Here is a 15,157-nt window from a genome sequence, read left to right as displayed (position 1 = left end):
TTAGGATAGGAAGGTAGCATTCAGTGCAATTGGCCACAATCCCTTGAAAATTTTCTGGGAGTAGTTCTCTTTAGTAATTTGCTGGTAATTTCTCACCTTTCACTTGCTAGCAACATGAATAATGATGGTAAATCAGATGCAAAGCAGGAATAGTTTATGCCTTCTATTGAGGATACTTTTTGGCCACAAGACCAGTGGCTTTGGAATTTTGTTAAATACTTTCAGTGTTTACTTTTGTAGTTATTTATTACTACAGTTATCCAGAATGTGTCCCTGTTAGTCCTGGATCAGTTATTCAAATAAAGGACTGTAGTCTGGTGGATTCTTCTGCTGTCCACATGGCTCCAGTAGTAGCTCCCCACCCGATGATGTGATGATTTCTTCCTGGAAAGATAAAACCAATTAAAATATCAAAGATCTAAGCCTTCCCTATCTTCTAAGAATAGCAATAAAGACCATCACTCCACTGTCATTGGCAACCAATTATGAATAAACACCTGATAAAATAATTACAGATCAGAAAAGGGATCCTATCAACTAATCATTTTCTTCATGCTTTGTTTATCTTGTACTTACCCTGGTAGTAACCTGTGCTACTATCAAATAATGCAATCAGTGTATGCAAGAGGCTGAGGTTTGTACTACTTGCAAGTTGCTACACTACTTAGGAAAACCAGCTACAGATGCCCGTAAAGGATGTTCTCATGGGTTAATTTAACAGACATATGCCAGTCTTCCTATGCTATTTCCACAGTCATTCCATAGGATGAAAGAAGCTTCCCTGGGCAGAGAGAACAAGAGTTCAACGTTGAGTGCTCACACACAACACGAACAACTTTCTGACTGATTACAGAAATGTGAGACATTAACCTTACTAAGATAAAGACAGTCTTTACAAATAGCACCTATTCTCATTAATTAAATACTCACATGCCAAGTGTGTATTTCCAGTAACTGATTACCAGTTCACTTACTGTAAAAGTAGATAACCTGGTCCTTGCATTTATTCCTACAGTCATGATTGTCCATTTTTGGTTTTGTAGAAGTTTAAGATTTATAGATGTACCAAAATGAGCCAGGATCCAGACATGGTATTGACTAAAATAGCAACCCTTCATTTGAACGTTTAGATCCAAGTTATGGATCTATATATGGGCCTAACATGTTCAAAAGCTATCTAGTTTCTATTGAAATTCAATGCAAATTTGGTGCCTGATTTCTTCAGAACACATGCAGGCTCCCAGTTGTCATTCCTTCCCAGTCACTACATCAGACTGAGAATAAGTTCAGAAAGTTACTACCCAAACTAAATGATTTTCAGAATCAAAGAACCACAGAAGCATTTAGGTTGGAAAAGACTCTGAGATCACTGAGTCTAACCTTTGATGGATCACCACCTTGTCAACTAGATAAGATTATGAGGATTATCTTTGAGATTTTATTGCTGCTTTCCACACAGTATTTAAATGAAAATAATAAAAAGAGAAGATTCACAGTAGCACTTTATTCTGTAAGGTTTGTTCTTTCAGCTAGTGGTTATCACTTGTGTCTGTCAGCTGAGTTGCTTGAATGACCTGTTCTTATTTTCTTTAATCAAAATGAAGCAAAATGAATCAATAATTATAAGCAAGTAAAAAATTAATTATAATAGTCCTGCTCATTTTGATTGAAAGCGAGAAAGACCCTCAAAGAGAAGTCCATGCAACCCATGGGGTGGGAAAGTATACTCTTGACAAAAATAGTCCTGAAGAAAGCAGCATTTTCTCCAAATGATACAGCAATAGCTGCAAGAGAAAGTGTGCCCACAGCACAACCATTTACATACAGATTGCTTAGTTGGTTACCAGAAGACTTTGAGACTCTTGACAGTGTACTTCACCAGAAAGAGCAGGAAGAAAAGCTTCAAAGAAAACCATGTGACAGACAGGATGATGCCTCCTGAAGGGATTGCCAAAGAGACCAATTTAATACAGCTATAAGCTAGACAGTTAAGAGAATTGTGTGTTGACATTAAAGATGAACCAGTTTCTCTGATAGACTTCCTACAGGGGCAGCTATTAACTATTATCAGGGGACACCTAAGAAAGTGTTGGTTTTTTGTTTTAATGGAAGGAACTAAAAGTCATTCTGCTTCTGACAAGTGCCCTACTGCTGTCTGTAAATAGATGTGTCTCTAATGCACTGATTGCTTAGCATGAGCTGTGATGAAAATACAGGAACAGAGCTGGTTGGAATTGGTTGTCACCATCACCCCTCTACAGGAGCAGAGAGGATACTACCTGAGCGACCTACATCCAGCACCTGACAATCTGCATTTGAGGTGTTGCATATCTGCTTTTCTTTCCCTGATAAGCCTCTGGTTTGACTCTTTCCAGTTGTACTGGGTCTGGCTAGAGTAGACTTAACTTTCTTCACAGCAGCCTGTGCTGAATTGGGATGTTGTGTTTTGAATTTGTGGCTAAGACAGTATTGATAACACACCATGGTTCTGGCCATTGCTGATCAGTGCTTGCACAGCATCAAGGCTCTCTTTTTCCTACTTGGCCCCTGCTGGCAGAGTAGGTTGGAAATAAGGGAGAAGCTAGGAGGGGACACAGTCCTGCTGGTTGACCCAAAACTGGTCAAAAGGATATTCCATACCATATAATGTCATGCTCAGCAATAAAAACTGAGGCAGAGGAAGAAGGGGACAGGGGATTTTGGTTTCCAAGGTGGCCATTGAGAGAAGATTTCATCAAATTAGGGGAGGACGTATTTTTTAGTCAAATGGGACACCTACTATATCCTCAAGTGGAAATATAACTTGTGGACATGTAATAGTGACCTGTGAGGGGACACTAAGAGAACACTAAACAGATGTTGCAAACTAGGTAAGGTAAAAAAAAAGATTTAAAAGAGGGGGAATTTAGAAGAAAAATAACCTTTGTGAGGCTGAACACCTCAAAAATAAAAAGCTGTGAAGAAAAGGAGGAGCAAAAAATGTATAAAAATACTTGGAGACAAGAGTGAGAAAAGGATAAAAAAGGGAAAAGGAACTAGAAAAGAGAGGATGAAGAGAAATTATAAGGGTGGCTAAGAAAAAAGCAATTAAAACTGATGAAGATGGAGAGAGATACAAGATCATAAAAACAACTTATGCTATCAGAACTGTGTTACTGTTTAGTTACAGTCTGGCAACAGGAAACAAAAGTCAGAGGCAAAGTAATTCAAACCCACATAAAGTCGAGTAGTAAATTACTCTTGTAAGATTGCTTTGGGTAATAAGGAGTGACCTTAACATGTCCCTAAAAGGGAACCCCTCCATGTTCTCTTCACCCTCTTTACTGCAGGGCCCTGCTCCCTTGCTTTTGCACATTACAGTCCTCACATCAAAAGGTAGACAAATGCTGAAATTTCATTGAAAGGCCTTTCTATGGCATTTCCAATCCAATTTTCCACAGGAAAAAAACCTGAAAAAGCATTAGCTCTGTGAGCCCTTATTAGTCCATTTGTAGCCAAGGAGAGCATGAGTTGTATAAGAGGACACAAATACATGCTGGAGCATTTTAAAGAAGGAGAAAAGCCTTCTGATTCACTGCAACAAAAGACACACACTACGAACATTACAACTAGGCTTAGTGTAGAATATTCTTCCCCCCACTATGGCCATTATTATTTTCCAGTGTGGTTTCAAATTACACAGCTCCTCGTTAAATTATTAATTCGTTCCACTCAGCTATTGATCTCTCCCCAGCACAAGTGTTACCTTGTGAAAATCGACCAGATCTGTGAGTGTTGCGTGCCGGTTTGGATCTACCCCCAAGAAGCTGTAGAAATCCCCCGAAGCATCGACCAGGAAATGCTTGAAGCCGCTTTGCTGGCGATAAGACAACGCGTAGCCCCAGATTTTCTCGCTGACTCGCACCAGGAATGTGCCTTCAGGCTTATTCATCAACAACTCTTCTGCCTCCTGACGGCTGATAATACCTGGCAAAAAAAAGAAACAACTGTAGTTATGCAGGTAACAAGTCTGTCAGAGGCAACCAAACGCAACAAATACAGAGCAGTGGTGAAATTAAAGTGGTGTCACTTCTGAAGACTGAAATGTTTACATTCAGGAGTAGAAGCAATGGAGATAATATTTATGCTATTTGCTTCTGAAGGATAGCTATAAGATGGAGTCTGGTGGGATAAGCTTTTTAATTCTGTGATTAAGAATTTTTTTTCCCATCCTTACTGCTTTTCCAAAGAAAGTGCATGAATGCAACTGGCCTATCAGACCAGAGAATTCTGTACAAGGGACCATTTAAGCAGATTAGGATGGTTTGGCATTGCAATTTAAATTTCAAATACATTGCTGGTAATTGCAATTATATTGCAGTTTTTTGGACCACAAGTATTTTATAGGTCCTAAAGAAGGAACATAAAGCAAGTGCCAGGAGAAAAAGTATTTGTCTGTTTTTGTACATACACACACACACATATCCATAGATGCACACAGATAAACTGGAGCACAAAGAAATCAAATCCTGCTCATAAACATGGGTATGTTAGATGACTTATTCACAGGCTTGCATTTCTAGGAAACATTGTCACAGAGGAAAACAAGAAACAAAGATCATTCTGCATTTCCTTCTGGGACCTTTTAGGCTCAATAGCAGAGTAATAGTCTCCTCCAGTTAAAAACTGTAGCTGTGAGCTAAAAGAGTCCCCACACAGAGAAAAGATTGAATATTGTATTTGTTGACCAGAAGTGAGTTCATTTTTATAATTCATAGTGAAAAATAATGACCTATGCACCTTGCTCTACAACAAGAGAAGACAAAATTAGTTGGGGTTTCTTGCAGTATGTGTCACCCTGTGGTCACTTTCTCTGTAAGCTAGTTTACCTCTCTGGACAAGTTCAATCAGGAAAAAAATTTTCTCCCCGTACCCTGGTCACCAAGCAGTTGATTTATAGGTGAATTTATTCCTTTATTGCGTGATAAACTTATTTGTCAGGCTTAAAGTATCACAAATTCAGATTTTCAGAGTCTACTTTAAGAAAATTAATGTCTTTTACCGTTTTACTTGCTGCAATGGGGCTCAGAGGTCCCTACTGAATTGTCCTCAGCACTAAGAAGAAACATACACACATATAATTTGCTGAATGACTCTCATTTCTATGTTCTGAAGGATACTACAGCATCTTTGCACCACACATGCGAAACAGGCAGTAGACATGCAAACATAAGCATTTGTTTAGAAACAGCATGTAACTGCTCAGCCAACAGTGTCAATTGCTGCACTTTGCAAAACTAAAAATAGTTTTATTGAAAGTATTCCAAGATGATTTGTTAAAAATTCCTGAACTCTGTTCAGATAAAAAGATAGTACCAATATGAATCCATAGTATAGAGCATATTATGTGAAGCCATATCACTAGATAACAATATCAGGTGCCATGTGCCAAGAATTACACAAAAATTTATTCTGAAATCACAGAATTTGTTAACCCAGTCTTCACTCAAATTGGCCTGATTTAAATATACATGAAAGGTTTTATTAGTGATTATGGTGCCTACTTCCTTGACAAATCTCTGCTGGAAATGAACGTAGATGAGCCCCACTAACAAGCCCAGAGCGTTCAATAACAGGAAAGGATAAACAGTCCCATCACCAGCAAATACTGCATTCATTACAATAATCAATATTTATACTGTAATTCCAGATTGAAACCATACTGGTAATTTTTGGCATAGGAACTGGGTGCTGTTACCTGTTCTCTAAGCAGTGTCAGAACTGTTATGCAGCCCGGATAGGGAACGAGGTGGCCTAGATAATTTAGCCTCTATGAATACAGAGGATTTGTAAAAGAAGGGAGCTGTAAAAAAGTAGAGGTTTTATTATAGAGTGGACACTATTCTTAGGATATTTCTAGGGTTTGAATGACCATCACTATCAAGCATATAATATGAAATTCATTTAGCATCAATTAGTTTAATAGTAAACAATCTGTTTTCATTTTACAATAGTAAACTCCTACCAGTGGAGTTAAGACACTGCAGGCTTCCACATGATGTTAATCTTCTTTGCCAGACCTTATTTTTGTTCTGGGCACTTTATATCATTGAGTAGGTAAGGAATGCTACATTGCTCACAGCCAAGTTCTTTTTTTGTTTTAATTTTCTTTTCTACTAAAAATGGCGTAATAAATTATCAGCCTGACACTTTCTTTCCTTTCCTTTCTCTCTTCTGCTTCTGTTAACAGCCCATGAGGAACCATCTCTCCCCACCATCTCCTCCCTCTCCTTGCCTCCCAGTTACTTTATTTGTCTCTAGTTCAATTCTTTAGTGGGTGATTATTACAGCAATGAAACTCTCCCTCTACCCTTTGAAAAACATTATCCTGTTCTCAAGACAATTGGAAAAAGAGTGGCACTGTTCACTTCTGAGACAGCTGTAGAGATAGACAACTTCTCTGAAAATCCTACATGAACATTTGAAATTGTTTTGGGTAAAATCATGAAACTTTGGTTTCCCAAGGCTCCAGTAAGAGGTTTAGATTCACAGATGCTCTTATTTGTGTTAGTTAGGATATTAATTAGAAATATTATCTAGAAAAGAAACCAGTGATGCTTTGAAAACTAATTTTCCCCTCGCTTTCAATCTTGCTATATATTGTCTTCTAAAACAAACCAAAACCAAAAACAAATGAACAAAACAAAACAAAAAAAAAAAAAAAAGGAAAAACTGCAACATCTTCACTTGGTTTAAAGCAACACTGCATCAAACAGTAATCTTTTCACATAAATCATTTAAATAAATATTTCACAATTAATTGATCTATCATCAGTATCGTCATTTTAACTCATCTTTTGGCCAAATCCCAGCATATTTGGACAGCAGCTACTCCACTGAAACACATCTTCTACCTGTCATGCCTAAGAATTTCTCTCAGATGTACAAACTGCTGTTTATAACAAACCATAAAGGAGCAGCGGGGTTTTGGCTGAGAGAGGATCAAAGGTATAAATAACTCCTCTCAAAAGCATGGAAACCCTATCAGTTGGCTTGAGTTTTAGCCCCCTGCCCCCCAGATTCACTGCATCTATCACATTACATGCATCTACCTCTCCACTTTTAACATTCTAGTTTTGCAGTGCTTGTAGATATTAACATTTTGTAAGACAGTTATTTCAAATCATAGGACATTCATCATCAACTAACATGTTCCCAATTAACAGCCTCAGTTATAAAACACAGGGCCTATAATGAAAATTTTTAGATGATAGGCATGTCTTAACATCTTTGCCACCAGTCTTCCAAAAAGGAAAAAGAACATCCTAATATTTAGGGTGTACTAAGCTCACATGGAAACTGGAGGGTTCATTATGAATTTAGTGAGCACAGCTAAGAAGTCTTGATGCTGCCTTCCAATTTTACAGCAGTCTCAATAGCAAGAAATGCTATTCTGAAATATTATGCAATGACAATTCAGCTTCCCACTCTTCCTTCAGCATTATCCTCCATATGTCCTTGAGTGAAACTCAGGAGGTAAAATACACAAATATTTGCTACGAGAATGCCGTAACAACCCTGAATCCAAACTAGAAAAGCTGATGAACTTTACCAACAAGGCAAGACTAAAATTATTTTTTCATTATTATACAGGTTAAGTTACATCATATCCATTGTTGTAATCTACCAGTGGTCTAATGTACCATATGTAATAATAATGTCTAAATATACAGATAATTTGGCTTTTAATGGTCAGTATATTTTAATATACAAATGTGCATTTATATATGTCAAAAGGCTGGCTAAGATTAGAGGGCCAGCAGGTACAAACACAGCCCAGAAGCCCTCATTTACCCTCCTGCAATAGAAGGTGTCTGCTCAGACAATGTTTTCTCGTATTTTTTCATTAGCTTGATCTCAAACACTCTATTACATAAGGTTTTATTCACAGAGAAAAAGTGTCACAAATACTGGCATGAATAAATGAGAGCAATGTAATGAGAGCAATCATGCCAAAAGTGCTTTCATGACCATTATGAAAAGCCTTCTATTTCATGCAAAATTGATTTGTTGAACAATTATGAATATTCACATGTAATCAATGAAGAAGAAAGAGATTCATCCTGTTTATACAACTTAAGACATCTAAGGGCAGCATGTGATTTAGGTAACTAATCAGGATCCAAAGCAGAGGGAAGCCAATACCAGCATCTCTTTTGTTTCAAAGGGGATTAGATCAAAACCCACATGAATACAAATATTCCTGGCAATCATTGCATGAATGACTTGCATGCTAGAGGTTATACAGACACATTACACACAGAGCAAGTGTAAACACAAAATAAATGAGTAAACACAAGGAATTATGAAAAATTAGCAGGTAACTCCTCAATAATGTAAAGGACTATATTTGCTTAATTATACAGGCAGATCTAGTCAGTAATTTGAAAGATAGTGATAAAACAGCCACAAGGGTTAGAAGGATCAATTTGCTAAGCATCAGCCAATCCCCTCCATTTTTTTGAGCTGAAAAACTGAGCTAGACAGACATACTACTCTATCTCATTTGGAATAAATCATTTCCCAGTGGCAAAAAATCAAATTTCAAAAAAAATTCCAAATCAACTTTCTCTCTCCAGGACTTAGTTTAAGGGTCAAAAGTTGGATTACACCTCACTGTGGAAAAAAAATGAGGAAAAAAAAAAAGAAGAAAAAAAAAGCTGAAATAAATTTCAGAAAAGAACACTACAAAAGCCTGAAAACAACTTTGTATAGAACAGACTTTAGGATCTTGGGCATTTTGAATCAAAACAAAAAAGTTCTGATTTGAGGAAAGGAAAATAACCTCATGGGTTTTTCTCCCTACTTCACTATAATTTAAAAAATTATATAGTTGGAAAATCAAACTTACTTGGGATCAAAATCTGAATACAAGAAATCAGTTTTGAAAGAAATAACTAGAAAAGTAAACAGAAATTCAGAAGGGATTGATCCAGCTGCAGCCAGTGTGGTTTCTGAAGAGCTCAGAGCCCGTGTTAGCATGCCAGCATTAACATAAACCATGGTCAGGAGGAGCAAGAACAGCTTCTGAGAACTAATCTGGGAACCTAATGGAGGGGGCAGAGTTTTCAGAGTGCACAGAATATGAAGATAGACATGAGGAATAAACACAAGGAGAGATGGAATCCGAAGCTGGAGAACTGAGGTTTAGAATAAATCTGACCTTTTTGAGATCCCATAACAAGGTGGGGCAATAAAGACAGGGAACAAATACTCGAATGCATGACACTACCAACCATCTCTGGCCTAGGAGAAGGCGAAAAATTCAGCTCCTTCAACCACTCAGAAAGATCAAAAGCATAAAAGCAGGGAAGATGAAGTGATTGCTTCCCTGCAGTGCAAGAACTAGAGCACAGCTACAGTGTATGCTCTCAAGGAAAAGCAGTCTCTACATCACTCAAAACAAGTTTCCTCAGGCTGACTTCTTCAATTCTCTCCCACAGGTGCAGTTCTGTATGTGGACTCTTAAACTGACTGAACACACTGAAGGTTGTTCATTGGGTAGGACACCATTAATCTATAAAAATGTGGTGTCTAGACTGAATACTTTATATTATCTTTGAGATTAACAATGTCACATATAATTTAAATAATGCTGTTATCAGTTTATGGAATGAGTTGTGACTAAAATAGTCAAAGGATAACATACATATTTAGGTCACACCTTGTCATTTTTCTGGTATTTCCAGCAGGAGTAGCATGCACAATTAAATACATGCACAAATATTTGCAGCAATAGGATCTTACAGTGTACTACTCTCTTAAAGAGGTTTCATCCTCTCCTTCCTTTTAGTCACAATACTTTTTTGGATAGTGCCACAAAAAGAGTGAAAGAAGAGATCAATAGCATTGTGTGAGAAAAGCTGTAGCTGAGTGGTAACAATAGCTCTACCTCTGCTATTTCAGAATAAAAGCAATAAAGGCTAAAAAAGCAAAGCAAGGGAGTAAATCAAAGACTTCTGATAATAGAAACAAAGCTGTTGAAGCTATTCACCATCTGCTGTTAAGGCAGGATAAACTCACATGGGAGTAGATCTTCAAAAGATTTGTTTCCATTTAGGCATTGAAATAAATGGCCAGGTTTAAAAAAAAAACAAACAAAAAAACAAACAAAAAACAAACAACAAAACAACAAAAATCCAGTAAAAACCCAAACAAAAACCCAGCACAATGACTGGTGGGGTTTTTTGGTTTGGGGTTTTTTTGTTGGGGTTTTTTGGGGTTTTTTTTGGGGGGGGGTTGTTGTGGATTTTTAATTTTTTTTCAAACCCATTTTTTCACAGCCACAAGTGTCATGACAAGAGTCCAAGAGCCCAGGGCTGCCGAATTCCTATGTAATGCTAGTAGGAATGCAGATATTTCATGCTGTGCTGTATGATGGTAATGTAAGTCCTAGTAATATTTATAGATATTGATAATAGAGAAACTGTGTTCAATAGGTCACAAAAATCAAAACCTAAAATATGGGTAAATAAAATCTTCCTATCTGCATAGAACTGCAATGGGAGGCAAAGCTGGGATGCATTTAGAAATCACCAGGTAAAATACACGTGTGAAATACACTGGTTATGTCACATATGGGCTAATTGAGTACTCAGAGGTCATTGGGGACATCCTCCTCTGAGCTATAAAGGCCAAGTGAAGTGACACTTCTTAGGGACCCTCTGGTGAAAGCTTTCTTTGCTCCACATTCACCACCTTGTGTACAATCTCAGGAGTCATGCATGCAGTAAAACATACCTGAGATGGAGATAAATCTGTGCTGTTGAAAGGTGAGCAGGAGTCCATTACCCATTCCTCACCATTCCTCTCCTTTGGAACCATCCTGCTACATGTGACATACTCAGAATTGGGAAACAACACATCAGTGAAACTCAGCTCCCTCCCCAGTGAGCCTTGCTCAGTACAGAAAGTATGGTCTGAGCTACACACAGACACGTGCAGAAAACCAAGGCCCAGAGGAATATGTGTTTCTGATGGCAAGAGATCCCTTTAGGCAGGGGTGAGGCACACTGATAATGCATCATGCCCTAAACAAGCTCTCCTTGAAGGTGCATAGGACTGCCTTGAGTCTCTATACACAAGAGAAATTTATCAAGGGAAAGTATCATAGGTAAAAATATATACACCTCATTTTGTTTGGGGGTGGAGGGACGGGTTGTGGAGTTTTTTGGTTGGTTGGTTTTGCTTTTTGTTATAATGTGGATTCAGCTGTCTGTTCTGTCAGGGTACTGCAGTTCTTAGAACAAAGAAAACTCAGATCTCAGAAGCTTTCTTAATTCCCTAAAAATGAGATTCTTTAAAGCAATTAAAACCCTACTGAAATTCTGAAAGAAATGGGTGCCTCACTCCCCTGGGAATCTTCAAAAATCACATCTAAATGAGTAATGCAGTTATAATGAGTATTTTTCTTCAGGTTTACAGAAAATCAGGTGTGCTACATCCATTGTTGCCAGTCTGGCTCAGTTAATTCCCTATGCACTCTGCAGAAAATATACCTCCTAACTGTCTCCTTTAAAGTTCATTCTACATCCAAACTATCAAATACTGTAAAACCCCTTTATGCAGACTGTCAAAATGTTTACACCTTATTCACCAGCAAGCAGTGCAGCACATAAAAGAAAGGCGTTGGTATTACTTGTCTGAATACACCACTGTATAATAAAGCTGTAAAGTTTTCTGTTAATGTCTCCTCAAAGCCTAGTGTTGGTTTCTTTCCTTCCTTCCTTTCACATCAGCCTACAGAATGCATTAGCTGGGAGGAAAACAATTTAATCTCTTCTTTTTGTACGTTATTAATTGCACATATCAGAAGAAAAAAGGTAGCACAAAGTACCTTTAACTTTTTACCTCATATGTTTTTTCTTTAGATATAGGCTGTTCTGACCTGAAATTCCTGCATTAATCCTCTGCTATTATCCTTTAATTTTTCTGAGTTTTCTCTTCTTGTCTAAACAGCTTCTGAAAAGAAGCTCATGTTAAAAAAGGAACATTTTTTAAAAAATGGAACCATTCCATTTTCAGTGGTTTCTTATACTTACTTATCTGCGTGCAGTTTACTATCCATGCTCAGCAAACTGACAGAAATGATGGGTGAAGAATATTTCATTTTTTATTGTTTTCACTGTTGGATCACTGTTGTGTTTCAAAGTTGGAAGCCTCTATGTTCTAGTGAAGTCAATTGAAGATCAGCAACAACAGGGGGGTTGGGTGTGTCATTTTGTTTCTGTTTGGTTGGTTTTTTTTTTAAATCAGTAAGTACTTCCAAGCCTATATAAACATTCTAGGCATTTCCTTCAAACAGCACAGAAAATAAGCGTATTCATGAGGATGTCTCCAAACTTGAGAAAATATCTGTACGCTGATCAAAATAGGGAACTTTTTTAAAATATTATTCCCATAGGATGCATTCACCTCCTTACAATACAGATGGGATTGAATTTTTATTTCTATTATGTATGAAGAATGTAGCAAACTATCCAGACTATCAATAAACTTCTGTGATGGGTGTGTGATGTGACACATGCAAAGTAGATATTAAGACCTCGCTGCAACTTCTTCTGAAACACGAAAATTTGCCTAATCAGTAAAGCAAACAGTAATACCTCATGAGAGCCTGACAGGGATAGAAATTGTACAGTGCTGTAATAAAAACAGAGCAAAGAAGCTGATCTATGCTCTGCTCCTGGCTCAGCAAAGAAAAACACATCTGTTCTGGTACAATAGTCACTGGCATTGTGATTTGTGTGAAAATTGAAAAGCGTGGCAGCTTCTTTAGAAGGTTAGTGGCCAGTATTCACAGTCATTTCTCCAGGCAGACAAAATGTTTGCATTCATTCAGTCTTGGTCTTGCAGGTAACAGAGTACAAAGAATGGGAAATCCTAGCTTGGGGGCATCTTTTGCAAGCACTTCACTTGTTTCTATTACTCACCTTGTTACTTCTCATCTAAATTCTCAAATTTTGCTGAATTTGAAAATGAGAGAGAAAAAAGTCTTCTAGTCTGCAAATTATAGCTAAATCAAGGAAAAAATGAGAAAGGTGATATGTGAAAGGAGAGGAGGGGAGACAAAAAGCCCTCCTGGGATGTATTTATGTTCTCATAACTCCAGCCATCGTTAAGTTCAGATTTCTCCTAAATACTTTGGAGGGCAACATGGATGTGAACAGGCATGGAAGACTGAGCTTCTACCAAACCAACAAAGCCCAGAGTGAGATTTTTGTTTACTCTGGATTTCTGCAAAAAGGCAAACTAGAAGAATTAGTTAAAAAGGAGTCTTTAAAAGGAGCCTTTTAAAGGAGTCTCTTAGTAGAACCTTCCTGGCTTTGTATGACCCATTGCAAGGCAACACTGCCAGGTGACACTGCAGAGGGAACACATGGACCAAGGACAGGAACAGTGCACAGAATAGCACAACTGCTAAAGAGCCTTGGCTGGGATGACATTCCTGCAGAGACAGGGTTTCAAAGAGCCTGGCTGATGGGAAGTTGCTGTAGGAGAGCTGGGAGGTACAGTTCTAAACACACAGAAACTGAGGAAAGTCCGTGAAATTGGGGGTAATTGTTTCTTGAATCAGAGGCTCCTTAAAAAAAGAATTTAAATAAAATTATTTGCAATTCAAAATCATCAATCACTGGACACTTTAAGCACTGAAGGTATTACAATCACAACTGAGTGCCAGCTCTCTGACTTGCCATGCAAGCTGCATTTGGGACCTAAAACTCTACACGCCTGCTCACTGAGCATGTGTAAATGTTACCATTTCCCACTTTCTGCAAATGGAAGACAAGTATGAAAAACTGCAAATGTTAAAACTACTGTCAGTCTCAGGGATTGGTTTTTTGAAAAAAACACGTCTCATCAGATTTTTATCAGCTTCTATCATTTTTCCATCATGTAATTAAGTGCAAAAAATACAGAGAAATTAAGAAATCAGGTCCTTATCCACACAGACTGAACTGAGAGAACCAGCTGCCAAAGAGCTTTCTAATAATAACAGTAATAAATTACTGAACATTGTAATGTGCTCTGATTTTATATCAAAAGGAATGAATAAGACAGCAACGTTAAGTCCTAGTGTAGTTCCCCATGCCACTATTGCCATAGTTGTAAATGGCTATGAAACAAAGTCACTGGATTTACTAAATGAAGAACAAGAATGAATTTCTTAAAAAATAGGAAGCTACTGGCAAATATCATCAAGCCAAGTGAGAAGCAGCAAAATGAACAAGAATATTCTGAAATCATGGAGGCTACATGATGCAGAGACCAAGTATAAAAAGACAAACAAAAGCAAGGCAGATGTCCCTATATCACCACATTTTATGGGTATTCCTGCTTTTATCAGATCATCTCCAAGAACCATACAAAAAAACCCAAACCAAAATAAAACAGCAGGGGAAAACAGTGCATTCAGTTGTGAGCCAAATTATAAAAAGCATGCCATTCTTAATGGCTAAAACATAATAATTAATTTTAAAAAAGATAAGAAATTCTCAGGCATTCTTTCCTTCTCAACATTACCATACATCTTGCCAATGTGTCTGGTATTAAAGCAGTATAATGTCTTCATTATAAAAACAAAGACTGTTTAAAAATATCTTCAATATATATTTCAGTTTGTCCCATTTTTTTAAAAATTAAGATAAGGCCCAACACACTTCAAATTTGAATTTAGAAACTCGATTTACTGTCTTTATCAGAGGGTTGACATATTTTATTTGGGTATCAGAGCACAATTAAAAATACAGATTATGGTTTCAGGCAAACGGGATATATACTCTCATCCTATTTAGAAAAAAGCTTAAAAAATGAGATGTACTGAATGAAAGCACATTTTAGAGCACCTGAAGAACAATGATCATGTTAGTGTTTATAAAAAGGAAAGCAACTGCACTGGCTTTAGACTAGCAGATGGATCCAAATAATTTTCTATACAATTCAGATTTTCTACATGATGCACCTCTGAATGAATACTTAAAATACTTTCCATAAAGGCAATTAATTTGCCTTTATGGAAAACATAAAGGCAAACCTAAAACAAACAAGCCTCACAATTACTACTCTGAAAGAGAGGGGTGAGATTTTGACCTGAGTAAGGCCTATTAGATGTTCAAAA

The 15,157-nt window shown here is 37.3% G+C and overlaps 1 protein-coding gene across 1 annotated transcript in view; it reads right to left on the bottom strand.

Moving 5' to 3' along the window:
* Positions 1 to 213: 213 nt before the first annotated feature.
* SH2D4B (SH2 domain containing 4B) overlaps positions 214 to 15,157 on the bottom strand; it is a 61,602-nt gene continuing 46,658 nt past the window's right edge. Inside the window, exons 7-8 of the mRNA XM_029963183.1 lie at positions 3,746 to 3,966; positions 214 to 384 (exon numbers count right to left, since the gene is read on the bottom strand). Of these exons, the coding sequence (XP_029819043.1) occupies positions 292 to 384; positions 3,746 to 3,966 (314 nt within the window). The 3' untranslated portion in view covers positions 214 to 291. The remainder of the gene's footprint in view (positions 385 to 3,745; positions 3,967 to 15,157) is intronic.

Source organism: Manacus vitellinus, unplaced genomic scaffold, assembly GCF_001715985.3.
Source record: "Manacus vitellinus isolate BGI_N305 unplaced genomic scaffold, ASM171598v3 scaffold_54_pilon, whole genome shotgun sequence".
NCBI classification, from domain to species: Eukaryota; Metazoa; Chordata; class Aves; order Passeriformes; family Pipridae; genus Manacus; species Manacus vitellinus.
This window is presented reverse-complemented; position numbering and strand designations above follow the sequence as displayed.